Source organism: Rhineura floridana, chromosome 2 (assembly GCF_030035675.1).
Source record: "Rhineura floridana isolate rRhiFlo1 chromosome 2, rRhiFlo1.hap2, whole genome shotgun sequence".
In the NCBI taxonomy this organism is placed as follows: Eukaryota; Metazoa; Chordata; class Lepidosauria; order Squamata; family Rhineuridae; genus Rhineura; species Rhineura floridana.
The window spans coordinates 104,721,608-104,742,306 of NC_084481.1; the positions used below are offsets into that span (position 1 = coordinate 104,721,608).

General features: G+C 43.5%; 1 protein-coding gene across 8 annotated transcripts in view; it reads right to left on the minus strand.

The window, feature by feature from the left end:
- The window catches only part of PPP6R3 (protein phosphatase 6 regulatory subunit 3), a 158,084-nt gene that overhangs the window by 78,049 nt on the left and 59,336 nt on the right, over positions 1-20,699 (minus strand). For all 8 annotated transcript variants that reach the window (XM_061609953.1, XM_061609948.1, XM_061609951.1 and 5 more), the window contains 2 exons: positions 11,075-11,227; positions 9,254-9,403 (listed from right to left, as the gene is read on the minus strand). In XM_061609953.1, coding sequence (XP_061465937.1) covers positions 9,254-9,403; positions 11,075-11,227 — 303 coding nt within the window. The remainder of the gene's footprint in view (positions 1-9,253; positions 9,404-11,074; positions 11,228-20,699) is intronic.

Genomic DNA, 20,699 nt, shown 5'->3' on the forward strand with positions numbered 1-20,699 from the left:
ACTCGCTCCTGCTCCTTAAATCTTCTGTGTGCTAATACAAAGGGGGGTAATCTTCTCCCCTTTAATATGGCATCTGTTTCAGGGAGAGCAAAGGTATAGCTTAACTGCCAGGCTCACAGCCTGCTACTTAGAAGCCACACTTAAGACTTCTACTCTAAACAGAACAAATCTGTCACAATGACAAAATGACCTCATTTTCTTCAGGAAGCTGGACAGGAGCAGAACAAAGGGGAAGTATACAGGAGGCCCCTTGACCTGCTCAAGTGGAGAGTATCTACGCTTTCTCCACTTGGCTAGAAAGGTACCTCATGAAAAAGCATGGGGGGCGTCACCTTTTGTAGAGATGCAAACAGATTGACAAGAGAAAAGCCTGTGTTCCTGAAGAGCTTCAAATCCCTCTTGAGATATGAACCACTCTCCCAGACCTACAGATTGGTGAGAAGTTAGCAGCGCTACGGAGTATTCCACATATGTGCTGTGCCAAGATTGCAATTTGCCTAGAGTAAAAGTGATTTGACATAGTTAAAGAAGGTTCGACCTGGTGTCCTCCCTCATCTGCTCAGGTGGGCTTTGGCTGCTGCATTGTCCATCCTCAGTAGCCTGTGGTGTTTGGTGGAGAGGCTGGAAAGAAAGTAGAACTAGACTGATCATCCTGAGTTCCAGCCAGTTGATACTGTGTCTGGATTCCTAGGGAGACTACACCCCTTGCAGGACCATTGTCACTGCACCTCATCCAGTCAGACTGGCATTTGTAGCAAGGCAGACAGGATTGTGGATGGGGTTGCTACTGGCAATGTTGATGGTGTTAGCCACCATCTGAAGAATTAAGAGACGTGAAGTGAGGAGAATCTGTAGGGATCTTTTTGGGGCTGTGTCAAACTGGTATGGTAGAAGGTACCATTGCATGGTCTGGAGTGGAATTGTGCCCAGGGAAGAATCCCTAGGCATGGGATCATGAGGCCCAAGACATGGACCCAAGACCTGACAATCTGCTTTATTTTTAAGGTTCTGGGTACCTTCCTGTGAGAGGAAAATAAACCCTTGCTCTGTGTGCAGTACTAAATTCTCCCCCCCCCCGGGTATTGGAGCCTCCTGGCTGTGACTAGCTTTTTTTTGAAGGTTTACTAGAGACTTGTGATATCTGAGAGAAGCTAGGGTGACTTGCAAGTACTGAGCTTTGGCTCTGGATAGTGACTAAAAAGCAGATTGTTGAGGTAAGAGCATATATGGATGCCTTAAAGGCAACAAGTGTGCCATCATGGCTATCATGACCTTTGTGGAAACTCTGGGAGCTGATGCCAGGGCAAATAACATGACAGCATAGTGGTAACGTTCCTTTTTTTAGGCGAGAGGAGGAGTGTGCGGTGAGGCAATGGGGATTTGGAAGCAAGCCTCTGTTAGTTCTAATGAGGCCAAATTGTTGACCAGATGGAAGGCTTCTTTAATGGTGTTCAAAGATTCCATCCTAATATATGTTTCACATATTTATATATTATTGGTATATTTTAGTTGGTTTTATTTTTGTTTTTACATTTGTTTTTGAAGTTTGTTAAGTCCCTTTGAGTTCAACTTTAGAAAAAAACTATTATTATTATTAATATTATTGGTTCATGACCAGAATGAACCTGCAGTCTCCTTTTTGGGGGAGCACAAATAATATAGTGTAGACCACTGAGAATTTCTCCTCGGGGGGAGGGGTGTACCATGGCCCTGCCTTGAATGTGCTGAATGGTATATGTTATTATTTTTTGTTTTTCTTTTAATTTTCAGACTGGGAAGGGCTAAATTTGTCAGCTACTCTGGACTGAAACTCTATGAGCAGGCCAGGCCTGATGATGTTGAGGACCCAGGCATCTGTCGCTGAGGCCTCCCAGGCAAGATGGAAGCACTTTAACCTTTACCCACTGGAGGAAATATAGCGTCAGAATGGCTGCCTGCTGCTTTTTTAAGCTTTATCATCCAAATCTCTGTTTTGAAGAATGTCTGGAGAATGCCAGAGGAAGCTGGGTCTAGCAAAGACCACAGCATTATATACGACTGTGGGTTATATTCAAAGGAGCGCTAAGCTGAATATTCCATCAGCACAAGATTTTTCTTTGCGCAAAGGAATGTTCTCTCCTTCTCCTCTTTCTGCACACCCCCTAATCTTTGGGGGTTCCTCAAAACCTCTGGAGCAGTTTTGGGGATGGTGCAGGGTGAGGAGAGAGGGGGAATTTCCTTGTGCTAATTGAAGTCTTTCCACTAATGGAAGATTTCACTGAATGCTGCATTATGAAAACTAGAGCAGAAGCTTTATGTGAGGTCTGTCTTTTTCTTGCTGTGCTCCCCAAGAGAAATGCCATCATCCTTAGGTAGCAAGGCTCCTGACAAACATGCTACTGATGGTGCATCAACTATCAGAACCTTTGAGTCCTTCCACTGCCTAAGAAGTAAGAGTGTAAAACCTCTGGGCTAGCTTGGCCACTCTTTTGTTCTGAGGTTAGACCATTCAGATTTGACTATCTCACAGAAAGATGGAGTAACTTTTTGGTATTCTTTTATTTTGTTAAGAATGGCAAGAAATCATCATTATGGAATGATCTGGTGGTAGTATGCTCCTCAGTGATGCTTCTATCAAATCACTCTCCTACTTCTTTTTCTAGGACATTTTCACGACTTATTAGAGAGAACTCAGATATGAGTGTAGGACACAAGGATGAAGAGGGAAAGTTTGGAAAAATAAAATTGTGAAATATAAACCTCACTTGGGAACAAGCAAGAATAAAAAAGGAAAATATATTTAATCTTGTTTATGGGCTCCAGCCCCAAAGGATTAGATTAAAGAAAAAGGGCCACAAGCAGCTTCAAAACTGAAGGAGATTCAAAGCACAAAATCTCTTCTACTCTAAAAGAGACAGCAAAAAGGCAAACTGGACTCCAAAGGCCCAAGAAAAAGCAAAACTCTATTAGAAGAATTTGGAGTCAAGCAAAAACAAGAATTAAAGTAAAAGATGTGAGGTCTAGCACTGAGCACAGTCTTTTTTTGATCCTCCAAGACACCCCAAATGTTTTGAATTCTGATTGGTCATTTTCTCTCACTCAAAATTTGGTTCTGTATTGGTAAATGACCAACACCTACATAAATAGTTTTCCATTGTTTTAGGGGTTAATATGATTCCAAGCTGTATCAGGGTACAGGGAGATTAACAGTGGACACCCAGCGCTGCTAACCACATGCAGTAACAAATCTTGTACCTTCTTCACACTAGTGCATTGTCTTAAATCAACTAAGGTCTTGCCTGCATTTCTGCTTCTCACACACTCCAGATATAAAAACATTTCTGCCCTCCAGACCTATTTCCATCATGAGCCAGTCTCTTGACTAATGTTTTCTTCCATTCCACTCTATAGCTTCTGGTGTGATCACCTTCATCATGATACAGATCTGGCCCAAAACTGAACTCATTAACATACCACAGGTGCCCTAGGAGTTGGAACCTTCTAGGGAGTCCAGGAATTTGAAACCAACAAGTATGGATTTGGAGAATCCCAAATGGAAGCTTCTGAGGAATGTGCCCGATTGATTGGAAACTTCTGGAGGCCCAACAAGTGAACTTCCTTTTGGAGGGGGGAGGAGTTGCTCATCTAGTGCATTTTGAACCTTGCTTTCTCTGTATTATAGAAAGGCCTGTCTGAGAAGATCATCACTGCAGCTTGTTTAAACAACTGAAGAGAATGATATTCCAGGACACTGATTCCCTTTTCCCCCACAGGCCATCTGAAAATTGCTGAGCGTTTTGGCAGACCACTGAGTTATTTTTCTGTCTGTTTTAGCAATTGTAATTCCATAGAATTCCAATAGCAACACAACAAAATGCAATATAAGAAATAAAAGAAGCAATAAAGATACAATTATCAATATGAGTATTCAATGTGATAGATGTGCCACCTCTTATCTTCAGCTACAAATCCACAGACATGCTGCGGACCACCTGACTGAAGCTCAGGGGCCACTGGTGGTTCACGGACCACAGTTTGGGAACCCCTGTTCTAGTAGAGAAGGAGGTTTATTTTGACCATTCCACTAAAGGGATGACTCTGATGGGGCAATAGCCTGAGCTGGTTGGAAAGGGACCAAGCGTTGTGAGGGCAGTCTCAGGCTGATATCAGTAGGAAGTGCTCTGGAAGAAGGCTGCTCCACCCACTAATAGAGACTGCCATTAGTGTTGTAGAAGGCAGAGGGAGATACGGAATGGGGAGGCAGTTATGTTATCAGGGGAGATGGGAATGCAACAGGGTGCTGGTTGCCCCCAAACTGTCTCCCCTTGCAAATAGCCTGGATAGCCTTGGTGACAGTCCCCCTGGGTTGAAATTGCTGCTTGTGAATGCCAGGTCAGTGAATGGTAAAACAACGGCCATTCAAGACTTGATCCTGGATGAGCATGCCAACCTGGCTTGTATTACAGAGACCTGGTTGGATGAAGCTGGAGGGGTTAATCTCTCTTGTGGTGCTAGGGGACTTCAACATCCATGCCGAGGCTGCCCTGTCTGGAGTGGCTCAGGACTTTATGGCCTCCATGACAGCCGTGGGTCTGTCCCAAGTAATATCTGGCCCCACTCATGTTGCTGGCCACACCCTGGACCTTGTTTTCTGTGTGGAGGGGGATTATGGTGATCTTGGTATGGAGGAACATAAGAACATATGAAGAGCCTGCTGGATCAGGCCAGTGGCCCATCTAGTCCAGCATCCTGTTCTCACAGTGGCCAACCAGGTGCCTGGGGGAAGCCCGCAAGCAGGACCCGAGTGCAAGAACACTCTCCCTTCCTGAGGCTTCCGGCAACTGGTTTTCAGAAGTATGCTGCCTCTGACTAGGGTGGCACAGCACAGCCATCACGGCTAGTAGCCATTGATAGCCCTGTCCTCCATGAATTTGTCTAATCTTCTTTTAAAGCCATCCAAGCTGGTGGCCATTACTGCATCTTGTGGGAGCAAATTCCATAGTTTAACTATGCGCTGAGTAAAGAAGTACTTCCTTTTGTCTGTCCTGAATCTTCCAACATTCAGCTTCTTTGAATGTCCATGAGTTCTAGTATTATGAGAGAGGGAGAAGAACTTTTCTCTATCCACTTTCTCAATGCTCTGTAGTTCCGTTGTCATGGACAGACCACTACCTGGTTGGGTTTAGACTCACTGGGACTCAGAACCTCTGCAGGGGTGGGGGACCGATTAGGATGGTCCACCCCAGGAGGTTGATGGATCCGGATGGTTTCCTGATGGCTCTTGGGGATTTTCCTGTCACCTCGGCAGGCAATTCTGTCGAAGCTCTGGTTGACCTCTGGAATGGGGAAATGGCCAGGGCGGTGGACACGATTGCTCCTGAGCGTCCCCTCTCACGAAGTGGAGTCAGCCTAGCCCCCTGGTTTACCCAGGAGCTGGCGGTGATGAAACGAATGAGACGGAGACTAGAGTGACATTGGCGGAAGACTCAGAGCGAGTCTGATTGAACACGGGCTAGAGCCTATTTGAAGGCCTACTCTGTGGCAGTACCGGCAGCAAAGAAAGCATTCTTTTCTGCCACTGTTGTGTCTGCGGGGAGCCGTCCAGCGGAGCTGTTTCAAGTGGTCAGAGGTCTTTTACATCTTGGCCCCCGTAGGGATAATATAGACCATTCAAAAGACCGCTGCCAAGAATTTGCACGGCACTTTGCAGATAAAATCACTCAGATTCGTTCCAACTTGGATGCTATAGTTGATACAGTCTCAGTGGATGTAACTTTGGCTCCTGCCTGTCCAATAATAATGGATTCTTTTCAATTTGTACAGCCCGAGGATGTGGACAGGATCCTTGGAGAGGTGAGAGCCACCACATGTCTTCTAGACCCCTGCCCTTCCTGGCTCATTAAAAGCACCAGAGAGGAACTGGCTGAGTGGGTGAATGGAGTGATCAATGCCTCCTTACAACAAGGCAGAGTTCCAGTGTGCCTAAAGGAGGCAGTTGTAAAGCCTTTGTTGAAAAAGCCCTCCCTGGATCCCTCCATAATGGATAATTATCGGCCAGTGTCCAATATCCCATTTTTGGGCAAGGTAATAGAGCGTGTGGTGGCCTCCCAGCTCCAGATATTCCTGGATGAAATGGAGTATCTAGATCCATTTCAGTCTGGTTTCAGGCCTGGATATGGGATGGAGACGGCTTTGGTCACCTTGGTGGACGACCTACGCAGAGAACTGTACAGGGGGAGTGTGTCCCTCTTGGTTCTGCCGGACCTCTCAGAGTCTTTCGATACCATCGACCATGGTGTCCTTCTGGGCCGCCTTGCTGGGACGGGACTTGGGGGCACTGTTTTACAGTGGCTCCGTTCCTTCCTGGAGGGACGAACCCAGAAAGTGGTGCTGGGGGATTCCTGTTCGACTCCTTGGCTATTGGCCTGTGGGGTTCCTCAGGGCTCAGTTTTGTCACCCATGCTATTTAACATCTACATGAAACCACTGGGAGAGGTTGTCCGGGAGTTTGGGGTTCGGTGCCATCAGTATGCTGATGACACCCAACTCTACTTCTTTCCACCTAACTCCAAGGAAGCTGTCTTGGTTTTAAACCGGTGTCTGTCATCAGTGGTGGACTGGATGAGGGCGAACAAATTGAAGCTTAATCCAGACAAGACAGAGGTGCTCCTTGTCAGTCGAAAGGCAAATCAGGGAATAGGGATTCAGCCTGTGCTGGATGGGGTTACACTCCCCCTGAAGACGCTGGTGATGACCTATAAAGCCCTATATGGCTTAGGTCCAGGCTATCTGTCAGACCGCATCTCCCTATATGAGCCTGCCCGGGCCCTGAGATCCTCAGGAGAGGCCCTTCTCTCAATACCTACGTCCTCACAAGCACGACTAGTGGGGACGCGAGATAGGGCCTTTTCTGTGGCTGCCCTGAGGCTTTGGAACTCCCTTCCTAAGGAAGCAAGAATGGCTCCCTCCTTGCAGTCCTTCTGTCGGCAAGCAAAGACTTTTTTATTTCAACAAGCCTTTGGAACTGAAAGCTGTTAAGGACAGGACTTGAAGGGTGCTGCACTGCTATAGTCTAACTGTATTATTTTAAACTGAGTTTGAATTATTTTAACTGTATGTATGAATGGTTTTAATACTGTAAATTGTTTAATTTGATTTTAATCTAGACTTTTGTATGTTTTTAATTATATGTGTGCTTTTATCTGGAAGCCGCCGTGAGTTCCAGTTTTGGAAAAAGGGCGGGGTAAAAATAATGATAATAAATAAATATAAATAAGTCCTCTCCCTCAAAAAAAAAAAAGATGCCTGGAAGGAAACAATGCCTGAAGCAACATGGCACCTACCGCATCTAGATTCACCCAAAGTAGATGGGGTAGCAGTACTCATCTCAATACTGTTTTTCCACCAGGAGTCCAGCATGGCAACAGTTACTGGCATAGCGAGATTCAAAAGGGATCTTCTCACATGAGTAAATACACCCATGATAGGTGCAGTTGCCAGTATCACTAAGCTCTGAGGGGATGCTGCACAGGTCCACTCTGGAGAAACACTGAGAGACACATAATGAAGGCTCTCAGGGGAAGGATCCATGGTAATGGCAAAAAAAATCCTTGGTTTTTGTAGATTTGATGAACCTAATATGGAGCTTTTTTTGTTTCCTCTTGCTAGCGTTAGAGGAATGCGTGCCCAAGAGGAGGTAGAAGTCCGTCAGAGGAAGCAAAGAAAGGAAAAGCTTCTTGTTTTATTTTTTAACAGGAGAATGCAACACAGAGAAGCAGAAGCAGGTAAGAAGCTATAAACAATGGAGTACAATAGACAAATAAGTAAGAAAGCATATTCTGGGGCAGGAGAGATGAAGCCAGAGAACAGACTGCCTGGGGTGAGAAAAACCCAGAACACTGGATGCTACATAAAAAATTTAAACCACACATTCCCTGCCCTCCTAGGTGGTAGGAGGACATAACCCAATCCTCTTGGATGCCTCTTTCACCTCAAACTGAGAAAACATACACGCACAACACATACTTCATGACAAGATTTGTTTGGCATGAATTTTAAAAGATATGCAGAAGGAGCACCATTTCCAATAACTTTTGGGGAGCTAGGGCAAACCCCAAAATTTAGCCTCATAATTTGACTTAATTTACATAACAACCATTTCATTAACACAAATGCAATACTTTTTTACACTATATAACAAGGATTCCATATAGTGACCACTATCTGCTTGATTACTAAAACAAGATTTTCATTGTTTCATATTATTTAAGACTAGTCCAATCATTTGTTTTGTCTACTCATAAGCCAACACACAATATGTGCTTGTATATAGGAGTTCCTCATATTTGAGCCTTTATTGCTAAAAGAAGCAGGAGCAGAAGAAAGCACTATCAATACTTCTGCCACAGAATCTATACTAGGATCTAAAATGCAGATTTGCAAGGTGGTAAGTGCAGGTGTAAGAAAAAGCTCAATGTGTAATACAGGAACTGAATGTATATTCAATGTCCAAAGTAGAGCCCATATGGACATGCCATACAACAGATGCACCTAGAGGCCAGTTCTGAATCCAGTGTTATATATTGGGCTCCTGCTGGGAGGAAGGGCGGGATATAAAATAAATAAATAAACAAACAAACTTTTTGAAATATGCTACGTTTATTTCACCCGCCACAATCTGTTCAGCTCTCAATATTCTAACTTTGAAAAAAAGCACTACACTGAAATGATTACTCTGCTGTTCTACTTCAAAATACTGTCACAAGTTAACACTGTTACTACGTTTTTTTTAAAAGTGTTTTCTCCTGTATAAAAGTTATCTATTTAATCTACTGAAGCAAAAGGACCTAGAAGTATTAGTCACTACTGATTAGCAATCATATTTATTACACTGAAGCTGCCATTGCCCTTGGATACAACATTTCTGTTAAAAGAGTGAATGTTTTCGCTGGAGCAAGGTAGCAGAGGAAAGGAGGGTGTCAAGCATAAGAGCCTTTGAGCAATAAAATAAATACTGTGTCTGTTTCATCCTATTGGTATTTGATTGAGCATTTTTTCAATTGTGGGAAGCCTTGTACTATTTTGTGCTGATACGCGCAGCTGTTAAAAAAATGTTATTGAGTACCCAGTCATTTTAATAATCATTTTGTATTGCTTTGAAATATTTTTATGTTGCTGTACACTGCCCTGGTGTTTTGCGAGAGGGTGGTATACAAATACTTTTAGAAATAAATAAATACCCCAAGTATTACAAATTATAAAAAGAAAAGCTTACATGTTTCAGCAAAAGGTTGTCTCCAATGGAATCTTGATCTGAAATTGTACCATTTTCTGTGCTTTCAAACGGGCTTGCAAGAATCAATGCAATACAAATTTCTACTTGAGTATGTAAAAAGTTATTCCATGTGTACTTAAAAAACATGTCCTGCAGAGTAAAAAGAAACTGGAGTCAAAAGGAGCCCTTTTAACAGCCAAGTATGCATGCTTAGCTGATTAAACTCCCCAGAATGGAAGTCTACTTAAAGGATGCTCCCTTTGCTGTTTTCTCCCTTCATCCCTCCATATTCTGGTCCAGAATAGTGTCAGAGGTGGCACTAGGGTCTCTTTAAAAAGTGGCACTGAGAGGCTTCGCTGAATCTGAATGGAAGGAGTCTATTTGTTGGAGGGCAAATGGAGCTGCAATGTTCATATTAGAAACACTAGAACACAAACAAAACCACCAAATCAAACTTTATTTGTGATTTCAGTTGCTGAAGAACTGTCAAAATTTTGAAATAAACCCCTTATATATATTCATAGTTTGCTTATAATTGACGTTGTCACCACGCAAGATTCTACATAACCCATTTCCATACTGAATCACAGCAAAACTGTAACAGCGGGTAACAATTAAGCCATAGTTCCAGTGTTCTTTACAAAATATTCATATAAAGCACTGGCCCTGATATATGCATATATCACATTATGCCACTAGTGTATTTGTATAAGCAGTGCTTCATAGAAACCTATGAATGGAAAATGCAGCAGGTTGTCTAGGAGGGATTTTTGCATTCCCAACAGAAGAGACTACTCATATGAATATCAGAGTGTATCACATCAATCGATTCTAATTTGAGGTGATCTTTCCTAAAGAGGAGCAAACAAGTGCTCATGAAGATATGAGCTGCTCCTCATACCCTTACCGAATATAGCATATATATACATTTGCGTGTGTGTGTATGCCAGCCCATTTTATTACACACAAGGTAAGCAAACGCACTACACCACAGGTAAAGATTAGCAGAGCTAAGGCTGAAAGGAACTGCCTTGGATGAAGGCAGGAATGGACTGGGGGGGGCAGAAGGAGCAGCTCAAGCCTTGACTCCTGTGAATTCCTACCTTCGGATGCTAGGCAACGCTACAGCCCAACTGGTGGCATGCTACCGGGGGGGGGGAAAGTGCATGCATCTCCATCTTATGCATCTCCATCTTAATTTAAGATGGTGCTATGGCCAATAAAACACTGCCCATTTTTCCAGAGGATGTGTGCTTCGAGTACCTCCTTGGAGGACTTTTGAATTAATGGGATCCTCCTATCTCTGCTTCCCACAATTGTGTCTGATCCTAAAAAATGATCAAGCTATTTGGACCAAACAACACTTTATGTGATTGGATATCCCAACCTTAAAAAGAACTGAAATGCTTCCAAGGAAGTGCTAATTTGCTTGCAACAGTGGGACTTTAACCCTCTCTCCTCCCCTCCAATTTTCCTGATGGAGATTTTCCTATGGAGAGAACACTGATTAATACTCTCAGCTCTCAATACTGCTGTCAGCAAGTTTACAGCCACCCATTTTAGTTTTGATTTAGATGTTGCAAGCGCCAATTGTGGATGCCCACATAACTTATCTTGGCTCTCAAATATGAAAGCTAAGCCAACACAGAAATATTAATTTCACAGGTAAGATTCGATATATCACTAAAAGAGCAAAATATATTTCACCTATGTCATGAGATAGCAAGATTTGGAACAATTACCACCACAACAAAAAAGTTAAGAACAATGCAGTCACGTTATTCTACGAAAATTAGAAAAGTCAAGTATTTATGTACTTACCAGTATTACTCCTATGCTATTGAGTTCTATAAGTTCCAGGTTTACACTGTTTGTATTTGTCTGTAGAAGGCTGGATATTAACCTGATCACATTTAACCTGGTATTTCCTACAGGTGGATCCAATACACCCCAGGTTGTCTTCATAACACTTTTCTAGACACACACACACACACACAAAAAGACAGTGTAAAATATTGAAATGTTACTCATACTGCAAAGTATTATTTATCCACAAAGGGGGTCACAAAACCAAGCCTGCAACATTTAGCACAACATGGAAAGTTGGCCTTACTGTGAAGTGTCCTTCTGGTCAGTGGAGAGGAGGTTAACTCCTCCTGGAGGCAGAATCAACAGTTTTGAATAAACTTTTAGTTGCCAGCCAGGAGGGGAGGTAACCTTCCTTTAGCTTCCAGTTTGCAGCAAAGCCTAACTGGCAAAGTCGGCCACTGTAGCTAGAAAAACAATGAATTCATTAACCAAGACAAAACATAGAAAGATAAATATACAGGACAGAGCACTCTGGGAGGCCCTCTCTCACCTAACAAGGTTACTGTAATGCCAGGAGAGCCTTGAAAGAAACATTTATCACCTCTGGCTCAACTACGGGGTGGGGCTGTTTGCTCCACTCTCTGCTGACCAGAAGGACACTTCATGGTAAAACCAATTTTATGTTCTCGGTCATCAGGACAGTGGAGTATACAGGCAAGAGATTCAACGAAGCAGTGAACACTCCATCTCTGTGTAGTAGGAGAACCTAGGCCACCAACCTCTGTAGCACTTGCCTGCCAAAGGTTGCTTCAGTCAAAGCAACCTTGTCAGCCTTATAGTGTTTGATGAATGGGGAAAAGTGAGCTCAGGTGCCTGCCCTGCAGATTTCCTCTAGAGGGGATGTTCTTGTAGAGTGCTACTGTGACTGCTATCCTCATACCAAGTAGGCTGGGATCCCCAAAGGAGGAGGCCTGGACTTGGCCTATTAGGCCGAACCATGTACTGATTGTGGATTGCAAAACCCTGCACCTCAGCACCCCTTGCTTGAAGGAGAGAAAGATGGATTCCGACTTCCTAATGTTCTGGGTGCCGCCCAGGTAGGTTCTGAGGGTGTACTAGATTGGAGCAGAAATTGCACAGGAAAATGTTCCGGTTCCTGCAAAAGGAAGAGTTGACCCTGGATAGGATTCTGGGATCTGGCTGCAGGGCCACCTTCTCTGGGTGGAAGGTATACGGTTTCTCCCAAAATGACAGGGCCCTTAACTCTCCTACTTGTCTCGCCAACGTAACAGTCACTAGAAAGACTGTCTTCAGCTTAAGGTCCTTAAGGGAAATAGAACAAATGGGCTCCAAGGGAGCAATCAAGAGAGCCTTGAAGACAAGAGCAAGGTCCCAGGAGGAGAATCTGTGGGTCACAGGGGGAGACAGGAGGGATGTCCCCTGAGAAACCTCTTAATCCTAGGGTGCCCAGTGATGGACTTACACATTTGTGTAAGGACATTGTCTAAGGCCACTGCCTATTGCACCTATGCCACCAGAGGAAGATCTTCCAAGTGAAATTATAGATGGTGTTGGTGGAGATCCCACTAGGATGCTAGAATTGTGGAGACCACTTGCTCCAAGAACCCTTCCTGCCTTACAGCCAGCTGCTCAACCTCTAGGTGTGAAGTTTGAGCCAGGTCTGGATAGACAATTGAACCCTGGGAGAGGAGAACTGGGTGATGGGGGAGGCACGGGGGGTAACGCTGAGCTCGACCAGGTCTGAGAACCAGGGACTCCTGGGCCAATGGGGGGGCCACCACTACTATCTGAGCTTGGAAGGCCCAGACCCTGTGGAGAAGCTGGGGGAGGAGGGATAGAATGAGAAAGCTGTAGAGGAGGTCCATGGGCTACAGGGCTGATAGGGCATCCACCTCCAGAGCTCTGGGGTCCCAGCCTTGGGGCATAAAATGTCTTGAGTTGAGTGTTTAGGGAGGAAGTGAACACGTCTATGCATGGGAGGCCCTGTATCTGGCTGATTTCAAGAAATACATCCCTATGTAAGGCCCATTCCCTCTGGTGAATCTGTTCCCTGATCAGCCAGGCAGCCCGCATGTTCAGCACCCCCTGAATGTGGATGACTAATATGAACAAATGGTGGTACTCCACCCATGAAAACAGGAAGCTGGTTTTCTCCTGTAGGGGGCCCAAGTGAGCCCCTCCCTGACAAATTACATGGTCTCTCACAGTGACATCAATTCTGATGAGGACATCAGATTGATTGATCAGGAGGAGAAACTCCTGCTGTAAACTGCCCAGAGAGCTTCAGCTATGGGGCGGTATACAAATGTAATTAATTAATTAATTAATTAATTCATACATACATACATACATACATACATACATAAACTCCAGGAGGGCTAGGCAAATGGTCCTGTGGCTCCAGCCAGTTCATGGATTGATCCCATTCCATTTCCCTCACTTCCCTTGGACAAAGTGGGTCTGGCATGCAACCCTCTACCCCGAGAGGCTGGCGTCCATAGTGACCACAATTGCTGATAGGGGTCTGAGTGGGAGGCCTTTCTGTAAGCTTGTAGGCGACTCTTACCACCTGAGAAATATGGCAACCTCCATGGTTAGTTGAACTGCCCAGGCCCTGCCAGTTTGTCCTTGAAAGGGGAGGAGGAGCCACTGGAGGGCTCTGGCATGGAAGTGGGCACAGGGAACCGAATCTATAGCTGCTATCATGGTTCCCTCTAGTTTCAATAGGTCCATCACAGGGATAGAGCTTGGGCCTACAGCTTGGAGACCCTGTCTGAAGATAGGAAGACCCAACCTAGGAATATGTTGAGAACTACCCACAGGTGTTGGAGGTGCTGTATTTGGTCTAGATTGCTCTTTTCTTTGTTGATCATGAACCAGCAATAAAGAGTTGTTTCCACATCCTCTCTGGCCTTGGGAGAGATGATACTCAGGTAAGAAAGTCAATGAGATACAAATGTACATGAACTCCCCAGGTGCAAGGTGATCCACTAGAGCCACCATGAGGTTGGTGAACACTGGAGGAGCTGAGGACAGACTGAAGGGTGCTGCCCTACTGGAATTGCTTCTTCCTATGTACAAAGCAAAGGAAGCATCTGTGGCTGATCTGGATCAGGACATGTTGGCATGCTTCCAAAAGGTCTGTTGACACCATAACATCTCCAGGTTACAGAGCCTCCATGATGGATCACAGGGTCTCCATCTTGAATTTTCTTGGGAGCATGGACTTGTTCAAAACTTTCAAGTCTGGGATGGCCCAAAAATCCCCTTTAGGAACCACAAAGATGACAGTGAAGAACCCAGACTACTACTGGTTTTCTGGAACTGGTTCTAGGGTCCCTCTCTCTAACAGGTGTGTGATAGCATCTAAGGTTCTTTGGAGCTTCTCCAGACTGTACAATGGTGGGGCAGTTTGCTATTTGTCCCTGGGCTGAGGATTCGATGTAATAGCTGAGGCTCATGGTGTCTAGGGCCCACTGATCTGTAAAATTCATCCAAGCTACATGGAGTATTGAAGTTGCCCACACATACACACCCGGATCCCTCTGACATCATGCCTAGATTGCTTGGCCTTGAGATCGCATTGCTACTTGATGTAGTTGCTGCCAAAGGAGCTGGAGCTACTCTGGTGCTTAGAGGAATTCCAAGGGCTATGGAACTGGCATGTCGTTCTGTAGGTAGAGGGATATCCCTGGGGATGAGAAGACTAGGAAGGCTTCTTGTGTGATTTGTGGTTTTCCTTCTTGGGTGCAGACAGAAGAACCTTCTTCTTTTCTTTGGTTTCTACCAGATGCTGATCCAACAATTTGCCAAATATCCTTGAAGTGGTGATCTACATCCCACTGTTTAAGCCAGATGTTATGCTTAGCCACACCTGTGCAGCCTACAGCCTTCCAGAGTATTAGAGGGTATCCATGGAGGAATATGTTAGAAACTCTGCAGTCTTGGCCAGTTTGTTGAGTCCTTTCCTGATGTGCCTACCCTCAGAAGGGACTTCAAGAATGAGTATTTTTGCCCACTTGATAGCAGCCGGGGGCAGGAAGAAATTGGCTGCAGCTGCCTTCAGAGCCAGGGCTGCTGCCTCAGGGGCACACTGAAGTGCTCCTTATTGCACCTATCACTTTAGTCAGTCAGGGTGCCCCCTCCCTATTTGGAGATAGCAATTTTGGCCCCCAGGGCAGATACTTGTTCATCTATAGTGGGGACCTGCAAGTTATTCATAAGGAGAGCAGGCGGAGAGTAAAGTTTCTGGTATAGGGAATGTGGAGTTCCTCATTCATTCATGCATTCATTCATTCATTCATTTCTATCCTGCTCTTCCTCCCAGCAGAAGCCCAGGAGTCCTTGAAACCTTGAAAAAATTGAGGAAGGGAAAGGTGACTTGCTGGGTCCTTGTTCTGGGGAACATGTCCGAGGGGCCCTGGTCAGCTTCCTCCTGCTCCTCAGGTGGTTTGGCTTCCTTGGAAGGTTCCAGCTTGAGGGATGCCATGGCCTTGCAGACTAGAATGGGAAAGGAGTCTATTTGAAAAAGATGTTTGGACACTAAGGGGTGAGGGAGAGATCATCCCCCCAAAGCTCCTTCTCCTCACCAACTCCAAGGACAATGATAAGGTTTTAGCTCCCTTCCTGACCCTGGATCAGGGCTAAGGAAAAAGTGGCTTGAGGTGCTGGGATGAGAGGATGACGAGGAGAGACATCATTTAGAGCACTTGTGTTCCTTCTTGCATATGATATTTTATCTAAACCAGACGAGAGTCCTTCCATTCACTCTTCCCCCCAACCCTGGCCAGTTTGGGCTGCCATGAGAAGAGGAAGAGTAAAGTAACAACTCAGGAGAGGAGGATGGTGAGTGGTAAGTCCAGTGGCAATGTGAGCACTTCTTTCTGTGAGTGTGTGAAAGGCATTTAGCTAGAGTGTTACAGGCATTTAGTGTGTGTCCCCCAGTTGAGTAGAGGGAACTTTGGAAAGGAAAAGCTGCCTCCAACAGGAAATCCAACATGGCATCCACAAAGGAAAACAGCATGGCTAGTGGCTTCAGAGTTGTTACTGGTGAATCTTCGCTGAGGGACATGGTGAGATATTTTCCCCCACCCCCACTCCAGCACAAAAAGCCCAGATACAGGCATGGCACTGGAAGACCAAGAAACCGAGTAAGACTTTCTTCCCCCACCCCTAGCGTTTTAAGGTGGGGAAAAACCCTGGTATCTCTGAAGCAGTACAGCTAATGCTCAGAAGCGCTGGTGTGCTGCCGTTGGAGAGATCAGCAGTTGGAGGGCACAGGACTCTTCCCTCCTACTCCATAAGCGAGCAGCTCAGACCTTGAGGAAAAGGCACTGGAAGAGCCTGGGACAGATCCTGGCTACCTCTGTGAGGGAGAAACACAAGGTGTCATCAATTGTTCCTTCCCTCTCTTCTTACTAATCACTGACAAATGGGAAGAGGAGAAAGGCGAAGAACTGCTGCCGCTGGATGATGAAAAAACCTCCAAAAAAGGAAGAAATGTTCTTTTCCCCCTGTACCCAACGTGGAGATACAGGAGCTAAGAATTGGATCCGTTGTGTCACTGGAGGCAGAATGGAAAACTGGAAGCTAAAGGAAGGTTACCTCCCCTTCTGCCTGGCCACTGAAAGTTTTTTTCAGAATCTCTGCCTCTAGGAGGAGTTGATCTTGGCCTGTATACTCCACTCTCCTGCTGACCAAAACCTTATGGACAATTTTAGTTCCACAGATTATTTTGTACAATTTCATGAGCCAAAAGCCAGAGGACATGTATGTAACTAGAAGTACCATGACCAGTTTGCTAATGATAAACACTTCTTCAAGTTCCATTTCTTTTGCAAAAGGAAGAGCAAGATTAATACCTAGTCCCTCCCCATTGACATACACAGAGTATTTGGAGGGGCAAAATTGTTTCACTCTGTTCAAGCCTTTGGAGAAAACAAGAAATGACAAGTCCCTTTTGCTGCTTTGCTCTTCTCCAACACCTCCACAGGCATTGGAGAAGGAAGAGGAGGCATAAATGTCTCATCTTTTCCAAAGCCTTACTTGCAAAGCTGGAATGTAGAACAATCAAGCTTAGCCTTCCACAATCTGGTGTCATCTAGAGGTTGTAGAACTACAACACCCATTATCCCTGAACATTGGCCATGCTGGATGAGGTAATGGGAGTTGTAGTCAAAAATTTTGGGAGGGCTCCAGAATACAGAAGGTTGACATAGGCAGTCATACTGCACAGCCAGGGTCACAAAAGTTAGGAAAGAGAAGGCAGCAGAACTTGAATCATGGAACACAGTAAGACACATGCCCTCAGTTTCCTTGGCAATGGAGATGCACTGCTGCAGTGGTAACCCAACATAAGGAAGATAGTGAAGAAGCAGCTTAGTTGCTAAGGTAATTGAGAGGCCCTCTCCGGCCATCTCTCTCTCTTTTTCTGGGAGCTGGGACAAGGAAGTTCAAAATATGTATCCACATCTGTCCACCTCATTCTTGAGATGCCCAAAAGGAGCTGTCATATAGTAGCAAAACAAACAAACTGCAAACACACAGAAAATACAACAGATCAAGACCTTCTATACTATTTCATCTAGAATATTGAGAACACTATCAATCACTTAACTTCTTTTTTTTTCAATTAATTTTTATTCTAATTTTCAAAACCAAAATAATACAAAAAGAAAACAACACAAATCAATAACTAATACAATACAAAAAAAAATACATATATATAAAAATATTGACTTCCGATTTGTCATAGTTCAGCTATAAATATATAATATATAACAAACCTATCTCTTAATAGATTATAAAATCACCTTCCTCCAGCGGTTATCTTAGTTGGTTTCAAATCTCATTAACATCATATCATTTTAATATTCCACAAAAAGTCAAAGAGAAGTTTCCAATCCTTGAGATATATATCAATCAATTTTTTTTCTAAATGAACATGCCAATTAATCCAGCTCATCAAATCTACTAAATCCAGTAATTTCAAAACACTATAATTCAACTATAAATCTATAATATGTAACAGACCTATCTCTTAATAGATTATAAAATCACCTTCCTCCAACAGTTATCTTAGTTGGTTTCAAATCTCATTAACATCATATCATTTTAATCTTCCACAAAAAGTCAAAGAGAAGTTTCCAATCCTTGAGATATATGTCAATCAATTTTTTTTTCTAAATAAACATGCCAATTAATCCAACTCATCAAATCTACTAAGTCCAGTGATTTTAAATCGCTCTTCTGTCATTATCCATATTGGGTCCATCTTCCATCTTCCATCTTTACGCACCCAAAAATCTTGCTGTCATAGTCATATAATAAAAGTCTGATAGGAATTTCCTCCATCACAGATATTTTCTTGCCATCAAATCCAAACGTATCACTGAAGTATTGTTGCAAAGCCGCATCTCTGTTCCTCTTTTCCACATGATACACTAGTACATCTCTTGAAGGTTTTTCCATTGACACAAGACAGGGATTAATTCTGTTAACTTTCTCCATTTCAAGTTCCATCAGATCCTTCCAGTCCAAGAATTTTTTTGAACTGATAATATCTTTATCTCCAATCTCTTCAATTCCTTCAGGGACAGCACTGAATTCCAAACTGTAATATTTGTCTCCAGGATCCATCACAGCCATGAAATCCAAATCTTTTTTCATGTCCATAATTAAGCCAATCTCCATAGTTTGAACCTTGCCTTTAATTTCTCTTTCATCTTTTTTTTGTTTTCCAGATCTATCTTTATTCTCCTTTCTCATAGAATCCTGAGTTTCTTTCAGCTCCTGTCTCATTTCGTAAAATTCAATTCTCCACGCTTGTCTATTATTTCTCAGTTCTTGTTTTATTGAGTTAATCCCATTCATTATTTTCTGAAACATGTCTAGAGATAAAGTCCCTTCTTGTACATCCATGGTCTTCTTAATTGTCATTCTTAAAGCCAAAGGAACAAAACTCCTTCAATTTTCAATGTCCCAAACAAAGAGCAGCTTATTTCTTTAACCAGTTACAAAGCAGTTAATTTTTCCAACAAACTAACGTCACACGCTAGACAGCCCTTATCTCTTATCTGCCTGAAAGTGTAAGAACAGCTTTAGTTCACAGCGTCGAAATAGCTAGTAGCAGAGAGAATGAGCAGATTCGTCAAAAAAAAAGGTAGATCAGAAAAAATAGTCCCAGCCATAGATCAAAAAGATTTCTTATCTCCTCCAATCAGAAATCTCTCGCCCGTTGTAATCTTTAGAATGCCATTTTCCATGTCAGCTTTTTGCAATAAAAAAAAAAAGATAAGCTATTTATATTTTCTTCCCCCCTAGCTCCGCGAACAAAAAAAGGAAAGTCTTACCTCACCTAGGTTATCTCAATTGCTGTTACTTTGACAAATCTCTTTAGCTGTATAGATAAGAAAATGATGAATGTAGACAGGAGGATGTTTGCCTGTTAATCCGTATAAAAAAAACGGGTCACTTATCCAGCTGAGCTAGCATAAAAATTCTCGCTCTGTCTGAGCTGCTGGAAGACAGACAATTCTGACGAATTCCAGACTCCAACAATCAAAACAAAGCTATGTGGGAAATCTCACGTTTCTTCTTTAACCGGAAGAAATTATTCCCAGTCAGAAAAGAGCCTTCTGACTGAATTTAAACTGGATAAGTTTCATCCAAGACGGGAGCCCGTCTCAGAGGCTGCACAGGCGTAGGGATCCTCCTGGGAAGTCTCAATCACTTAACTTCTAAGGAGGCTTCGTGCAACTAGAAGGGCTTTCAATTAGGGAACAAACATTAGAGGCCTAAAAAGGTGTCTGTGAAGAGAATCTGATAGTGCTGGGCCTATTTGCGTATAAAAAGAGAATGACTACATAAAATCTACGCTAAAATTAGGTTAATATAACCTGTTTCAACTGGCAGGTCAGCTTCAAAGTTCTTCAAAACTTCCATATACTCACTAAAAGTTGATCCAATAATAGAATTTGTCTTCCATACTTGAGATTAATTTAGTCTAGACACACATATAATGATCTGTTTGTGTTCAGTTGCCTTCTTTTAAGATATGTTAAATAAAATGTTACCCCAGGGACTTTCCTCATTGTTGGTGCTAGCAGACTGAAGTGTTCAGCAATGTCGCAAAGTAAGAGACCAAGAGCTGCTTCAGACATGACAACATTGTGGACTGCAAGTACCTTCTACTTTTCTGTTCCTGTGCATTTGTCTCTCATTCAAAATAGAACATTGGCATGTTCCCACTCTCTCCTGGGAGATGCATAACTTCTGATACAAATGGAGCATTTATACCTCCTGAGTGGATGAAAGGGCTGGGGGAAGCAAAAGTGCTACTCTGAATTAGACAAAATAAGTACAAGTGCTCTGAAGTTCCTGTTCCCTCTGTATTTTGACAATAGAAGTAACATTAAAAAACAAATAATACAAACATGGGGGAAGAGGGTACAGCTGAAATCAACCTTCATCCTTTTCCCTCCAGCCACTCTTTTTCCTGTGGAATCAGGTTTGGATTTGAACATCCTACCATGGAACTTTCTGGTCAATGGTGGGGCCAACATCTTGGCCGAGAAGATTTTTAGATTCTCAGGCAGTGAGCAGAACACCATAAAGG